At 49.4% G+C, this 8,094-nt stretch overlaps 1 protein-coding gene across 1 annotated transcript; it reads left to right on the top strand.

Moving 5' to 3' along the window:
• Positions 1 to 306: 306 nt before the first annotated feature.
• On the top strand, positions 307 to 1,385 carry LOC123160119 (uncharacterized). The gene is made up of 2 exons (XM_044577943.1): positions 307 to 490; positions 613 to 1,385. Exons 1-2 carry the CDS (start codon positions 307 to 309, stop codon positions 1,302 to 1,304), a joined length of 876 nt encoding a protein of 291 aa, XP_044433878.1. The 3' UTR covers positions 1,305 to 1,385.
• Positions 1,386 to 8,094: the final 6,709 nt, after the last annotated feature.

Raw genomic sequence — 8,094 nt, 5'->3', positions numbered from 1 at the left:
TTTAGTACGTAGCAGACTAAAACCGAGTGTGAAAGTAGTGTCAAATTTGGTGTAGACTCCACGTTCAGCAGTGGCCATGCAAGGTATTTTTTGTTGGGTGTGCCATTGTGTTTTTTGGAGCAATATAATCCTACAGCTATTGGGTAAGATTTACAGTCCGTGTAGCCGAGCCGTATTTATGTCTTATTGTTAGTATTGTTAGAGTTTCGCACAAGTGCAAGATTTTAATTGCCGGCCGTCACTAAAAGGAAGTAAAATATACTAATTGCTCTAGCTTCAGGTGAAGTCGGGGGAGCGAAGGCGGCGATGGACGTGATGTTGGCGCGTGGGAGGTACGGGGGCGGGGTGGCCACCGACATTGGGGCCACGTACTGGTTTCTTGAGATGAAGGACTGGATCGGCGAGCTCATGGGTTCACCACGGCAGTATCGGCCGATGGAGTCGTGGAGCTGGATAGATATTATGGGACGTCCAATCGGCCAGAACAAGGGTGAGTGAGTCCGCCTTGCACTTTTCTCGAAGGAATTTCACTTCATTTGAATTTGAGATCGGCCGGGTGTGATTTGATTTGAATTTCATTTCATTTCACATGCATGCATGCATGCATGACAGGCTCGTGCGTGCTGAGCGCCTGCCTGATGTGCTTGGAGGCCCAGCACCGGCTGGCGTTTGAGAGGAGGCACGGCAGCGATACATTTCCGTATGCCATCCCTCGTGAGACGGCCGCAGACTTGCTGGAGACATGCAAGAAGGCCGGCGTCTGGACACGTAAGGAAGGCGCCAATGTTGGCAAGGTGCTGGAGGTAATGCAGCGGAACGGCGGGGCTGTGGCTTGGCACGAGGAAGGCTTGGAGCACTGCAAGCTACAGATCAAGTCATGGGAGCGACTGCCCTCACCATCCAGCTCCAGCCTCGCGCGTATCATGCGCACAGAGGGGCCACTCATTGGTTCCTTGGACGTTGTACGAGCAGATTACTACGCCCCTGGCTGGCAGACGCGAGTGTACACAGGAGGATCGGGCAAGAAGAAGGCGGTGGGTCACGCTCTGGTTTGCATGGAGTACCGACTGGACGGCGAGCTGATACGGGTGGTCGACAACCACAACTGGCAAGGGCCTGTTCGGTGGATCTCCAAGACCGCCTTCAGGAGCTTTACCCAGATCAAGGTTGAGCCTCTGGACGCCGGCGCTCTCGGCATTGAGGTGAGCTGGCGGCGCCGCCTGCTGCGCATGCTCTGGAGGGAAGAGACCTTCTGGTGGCGCCAGCGCCGTACTCTCAACAAGGTTTGGAACAAGCACCACTAGCTACTCTAGGTTGGAATTTGGATATCCATGTCATGTATGGTGCTCCTGTAAAGAATGAATTGAACAACACAAGCACGTCCCGTACGTCCAACCTGAGACTTCTTTGCGCCTAGCCTGGTCTCCAACGTACGTCTTGAGTGCTTTCACTCCAATCACCTGTACGGCTGTACGTAGGACAATTGTGTACATATGACTATTATTGATTCCTTACATGCATGCAAGACCCTTCACTTGATTGACACACTTAGGACTAGCGTCGCAGTTTAGATTCTAAATTATTCAAGCAACCGTATCATCTATTCGTGTACAAGTCATCACTTGGACCAACTCTAGCCCATCTCAGCATCTCCAACAGCCGCGCTTCGCGCCGCGCGCCGTTCGCCTGGTTTTGCGCGGCCGCTAGCGCTGGCTCCAACAGCCGCGTTAAAATGCAGCGCGCGCGCCGCTCCAGCAGCGTGCAAAAAATTCAGCGCGCGACTTGCACAAACAACATATACATTTCAAATAGAAGCAAAAATGATCAAACTAACAAAATAAATCAACAATAAATAGTTCAATTTCGTTACCCAAACAAATAGTTTATCGTTCAGTACAACAAATAGTGCAATAAACACAACAAATAGTTCATGAACAATACAATGTCGAACGCAGAAATCATGCTCTTTGTCGTCCATGCCATGCCCACCACTCCTCAATGAGATCCTTCTGAAGATCATTGTGCGCTGCGGGACGCCGAATGGCATGATAGGAGGCAACAAAACGGGCCACCCTTTCAGCCCTCCGTCGCACTCGCACGGGATGTCCCAAGAGCTCATATTGTGAGTAGTCTAAATCTTGGCCACGCTCATTCTCGATGATCATGTTGTGATCACACAAGCGTGCATGATGTACCAAAGCATTTTTTGATCCCAAAATCTAGCCGGTCCTCTCACAATAGCAAATTGGCTTGCAAAATCCCCAAAGCTCTCTCCACATCTTTTCTAGCCGCCGCCTGAGCATTGTGAAAATCAAGATTTTTCTTACCTTCCGGCTTTTTCAACGGCTTCACGAAGGTTTGCCACTTTGGATAGATGCCATCCGCTAGATAATAGCCATAGTTGTATGTACGACCATTTGCTACAAACTGCACCGGTGGCAACTCACCATTTGCAATCTTATTCATCAGTGGTGACCGGTTGACAACATTGATGTCATTCAAAGATCCAGGCATTCCAAAGAATGCATGCCAAATCCAAGTCTCTTGATCGGCCACCGCTTCAAGGATCATAGTGGAACCCTTTTTTGGCCGTGGAATTGCCCATGCCATGCCTTTGGACAATTCTTCCAACTCCAATGCCTGCAATCTATTGAGCCAAGCATGCCAGGAAAGCCGCGACCTTTGTTCATTGCCAATAGCCTTGCGGCGTCTTCAGCATTGGGAGATCTCAAATACTCCTCGCCAAACACTTGCACAATTCCGACTGCGAAGCGCTTGACACACATGATGGCTTGGCTCTCACCCATAGCCAAGTGATCATCAACTAGATCAGCCGGGATACCGTATGCCAACATACGCAAAGCGGCTGTCACCTTCTGAAAGGTGCTATGCCCGAGCTCTCCGGCGGCATTCCTCCTTTGCTGAAAAAACCGGTCATGGCTCGCTAGTTTCTCTGCAATGCGCCTGAACAAGTCGGTGCTCATCCTAAACCGGCGACGAAAATACGATTCCGGGTATGTGGGATTCTCCACGAAATAGTGCCTCATCAATCTGTTATGGGCATCGATCCTGTCTCTCCAAATTTTCTGCCGACCCATAACCGAACCACCGTGCTTTGGTTTTTTATTGATATGCATAGCTAGAATCATTGCAAGATCCTCCTCCTCTTCCATATCAAATTCTTCTTCGGAAGAATCATACGACGAACTCATCTATAATGTTCAATACTATGCTATAAAAACTACAATCAACATGCACCAAATTCATGAAGTTTGAGCGATACATACCTTGTAGGCGTTTTGTCGAACACCTTGCAGGCGCCGAGCGGCAGCGAGCGCTCGGGCACTGTTCGTCGGAGGACGGACGCGCGCGAGGGGCGGCGGGACTAGGGGGGGCGGAGAAGCCGCCGCGGCGCGGGGATAGGCCAGGGAAGCGCCGGAACGGTTGCCGGGTGGCGCGGGCGGCGGCGGCGGCACGGCTGGATGGGGGATGGGAGTTGCGAGCGAGCGCGCGAGAGTCCAGCGCGCGGGAGCGGGCGCAGCAAATAAGCGGCGCACGATTGAGTTTCGGCTTGCGCGCTGAACTACATATGCCGCGCGCGCTGTTTTTGCGCGCCCGCTGGAGCAACTATACCAGTTGCGCACGCGCTAAAACGGGCAATTTTGCGGCACGGCGCTAGTTTGGCGCGGCTGTTGGAGATGCTCTAAATTTTAGAGGAGCACATTTGCTTCTCTAAAAAAACGACGTTTCTAACCGAACCCCAAAACTTTAGGGAGCAAAATAATCCAAAGGCACAAGCACACACAAATTCTATGCTAAATTAGGTTTAAAATACTACATAGAACTTACTTAAATGACATTCGGTGCAAATTCTAAATATTTGATATACAACTTAAAACAAAATTTAAAATTTAGGCTACAATTTTAAACCTACTCCAACTTTTCCCTCAACCTCTTCCAATCCGTTCTGCTCTAACCTTCGATCATTGGGTCGGGGCCGTCGCCGTCACCTACTTCATCACTAGAGAGGTGGTCCTCCCCGACTGCGTGCTCCACATACAGCCAACGCTCCTCCTAGACACACTCCGTCTAGCGTTGGCGGGGCGGAGCTTCGCCATGTATGTCTCTCCGGCTTGCTCCGCTGAGATGCTCACGGGCCTTCCGGTCCTCCCACCTCTCGCGTGAGGTGACCACCCAAGGGTCCACCGGCTCAAAACGGCAAAAGGCAACCGAAGGGGAAGTTACGGCGGCCGGAGGTGCCATACAGGTACATCGACTTGATGTCGTATGCACGCGCCGCCTACTGCGCCGAGTGGAACGATCCTAGCCAGTGGGTATTGCCGATGTCGCGGTCGTAAATCTCGACGAACCATGTCCCCCACTTGCGCTGCCGCACACTGATGTATTTCGGCTCCGGCGGCAGCGACGGGAGGCGGGTGAGGCGTGGGAGAAGGAGGCTCCGCCGAAGCTAGACGAGGAGGAGCCGACTCGGCGGGGTTCCGCTGACCGAGCGTCGCGGATGCGTGGGTGGGAGCGGCGGTGATCGGATACGGCCATTGTTGCCGGCACGCATGCGGCTTAGTGGACGTACGTGCGGTGCTGCCGTGGATTGGGCGGCGGCGGAGGTAGTTTGCGTGGCGGGGGCGGTGATAGGTGAGGCGCGTGGGTGTGGGGAAATTTTACTCGACGACCGAGAAGTTGAGTATATTTACTCCTTGGCGGCCGCTCGACATAAAATTTATACTCACCTAACGGTTATAAGGGATCGGCTAGTTCCGGTTTAGAGGAGTAAACCAATTTTTTTACTCCTCTAACCGATTTTAGGAGATCAGCTATAGTTACTCTTACACTTATAATAAACTAGATGATGCCTTGCGCGTTACCACGGGATCTGTGTTTAGAGTAATGCATCGATAAGTGCTTAAAAGCAACTAAAAGTAACGAAAATACAAATGAAAGAATACTCTTACTTTATATTTAAAAAAGAATAAATATAACATGCATGACTATTGGGCCGCAGGATTGCCGCCACCGCACCATCAAGGGACGCCGCGGAAGTGCAGCCACCACACCGCCAAGGTACGCGCGTGTGCCGGCGATGCGTGAGCCTCCGCGAGTGCCGTGCTGATCGCCGCTTCCGACAACGCGGCAGCCACCCTATCTGGCGAGCACGCAGAGCGTAGTCAGCGCTGATTCTCAGGGCGCCGCATCCGAAACTTCCCTAGCTAATGCGACTCCGCTTCTAACGCGTCGTTCGTCCATGGCTCCCCTCTGCCATGCGCCGCTGAGCTCCGGAGCCGCTGCTGTTGAAGCCCATCGCCTGACATCCTCGGGAGGGCCGACGCCCAAACTCGGGTCCCAGTGGCATCCCCGCTCGAGGTTCTCCTCCACCTCATATGCTGCAGAGTACATGTTCTTCCATCCACCCTCTCCTTTGGATTGGATCCATGTGGCTACTGTGTTTGTATTTGGTGATGTCTTTTACATTTTGGGAGGCAAAAATTTAGTTTCAGACTACATCAGGTGCCGCTGAGTAGCAAGAAAGTGCAATTCGAGAAGTGGTTGGGCACTTCTAATTGTGGTTCATTTATGTTAGTTCATCTTGTACTTGCTTTGCCAAATGTAAACTTTCATATCTATGCAGAAATTTTGACAACGAAGAACAAGGACTGGAGTTATATGCAGTTTCTGGCCAGAGCTATGCCCCTTTTTAGTAATGACTAATTCGAATGAGTACCAATGGCGAAATTGTAGAGTACTGGCTGAGATTCTTATTGCTGGTCAGCTTCAGGTGCCTTGCAAGAACTTTGCAATACTAATTGTTGCACGGGTATCCTCACCACCGGCTAGCAAGAAGAGGGTATGATTGCTCAATCTTGCAAGCTTGATCCAGAAGGAGTTGCTCAATGCTGTAATTGTATGTTGTGGGTGATAGAAACAGAATCTTTCTGTTCATTCATGTCTTTATTGTACTTCAGATTCATCTCCTATGGTTGAGTGCAACCTCCTCAAACATATCATGTTACTTTTTTGTTTCGTGTACATTTTGTAAGAACACGTGTGCACATGTACAATAGAAACTCAGAACCTGTGTGGGACTGTTGGACCGTGTTCATTGCTCTGACCATTTTTTCAAGGAAATACGACTTCCTGATTCCTGCACACGTTCAGTACGACTTATTGTGCTATTTACATATTCTGGAAACGGGCACTACATGTGTTGTGGGAATTTATTGCCAAAGTGCCTTACAGAAATTGTAGCTTTGAACTGGAAAAACTGCTCTCTGTAATTCTATCATCTATTCTGATTTTAAGGCAAATATATCAGTTATCTTGTTGTTCTACCTAAGCTCCATATGCGATGGTATGAATTTTGCCTTCCAGGTGTTGACACCAGATTTCGGCATGGTCAAAAAGACAATTAAGATGGTCTCAAATGGAGAAGTGGTCTACATGAAAAAGTTCCGTCTTGTCGAAGTGAACGTCTTTGAAGTTTGGGCCATCGCTATCCGATCTCATCTCGAGGACCGAAACTATACTCGACGTACTCAGGTTTCGTATTCAGAGTATTATTCTGCCAATTAAGCCTCCAAGATGGCCTCATATGAAAAACCTTTATACACGAATTGTCTTCGTCTCGTCGAAACGGTCGATTTTGATATACAAATCGTCTCAATCTGAATTCGTATGCAAAAGTTAGAGCCATCCGAATACAGCCATGTCACGAGCCAAAATTGGCGCGCCCCATCAGCCACTGTGTCTGATGGGTAGCGCGAATAGTAGCCTGTTTTGCACGAACGGTTTGACCCTCGAGATGTCCTTTGATCAAAAAACGTTCAACATGAAAGTTGTTCGTATCGTCGAAATGGTCAAAATTGCTTTTGGGCACGTTTCCATCCGAGGTCGTTTACTGCCACAAAAAAAACCCGCAAGGTGCAGCCAGTTTAAACCAAACAGTTTTGAAAAGTTCGGACAAAACCAATCCGAATTTGACTAGGGTTTTGGACGTGAATCCAAGCCTTTTACTTGCACGGGAAATCCAGCCGCCTCTTATATACCTAAGGGGTGACGGCCGATTGAACAACACACAATTAAACAAATCATCTACCACTTCTTATCTTTTATCTTTTCTCCTTAACCCTGGTTCTTCTTCTTCCTCGTTCTTCGTTCGTTCTACTTGTTGCAGGACGGCGAACCTCGAGGCCCTAGGGCGATCAGGTCGACCTAGGGCAGCCCATAGCCGCTGGCGCGCCCTGACGGGGTCCCTCCCGGACGTGTGGGGTTTCGGGTCTTCAAAAGCGCCCGCCGGATTGCCCGCGTACCGCGCTTCCGGGCGGGTCTCCTTCGACGTGAGCTGCGGTGCATTACCCCCCGGCGTTGAGGGTACACGGTGACGTGTTCGTGTGCGAACACACTTTTTGGCGACTCCGCTGGGGCGAAGCTTTGAACGGTCTCCAGCCCGTTCTTGCTACAAAGAGATCGTCATCAAGTTACTGCAATCTACAAACGTAATAAGAATACCCAATTCTCTTTTGTAGCTGCAAATAATCCATATGTTGTTGCTAGATCACCTAATGAGCATAATGTATCGGCTAGCCCTAGTTTTATCAATCATGCATCTAATTATGCGCAAGAGCCGATGCAAAACAATCTTCATGCTTAATTCTTATGATTTTAGCAATGTACACCATATGTATCCAAACTCTCATGCATCGGCAACCCCACAAATCCATATGCCGATGAACAACATGATGGGTTTGGTTAATCAATTTGAAACACCCCATGTTAAAATTTGCAATAGCATACAAGAAAGTGTTTCACCTTTTTATTCATCGGCAACTAATTTGCAATATGTGAATCCAACCTTGCCGATGGATGGGAGAATTCGCCATGCTACTACTAGCTATTCGGCCAGTTACTCTCAACCATCATATGCTACACCTCATGTTAGTAATTTTTCAGCACCGTATGCAACTGTAGATGTTCATAATTCGGACCCGCATCTTCATGGTCATAGCCGAATAAGTGAAAATTTTACAGGAACACATGTGCCGTCATCAAATACTGTAGCATATAATGCATACTCTACACAAT

The sequence above is a fragment of the Triticum aestivum genome, chromosome 1D, assembly GCF_018294505.1.
Source record: "Triticum aestivum cultivar Chinese Spring chromosome 1D, IWGSC CS RefSeq v2.1, whole genome shotgun sequence".
NCBI lineage: Eukaryota > Viridiplantae > Streptophyta > Magnoliopsida > Poales > Poaceae > Triticum > Triticum aestivum.
This window is presented reverse-complemented; position numbering and strand designations above follow the sequence as displayed.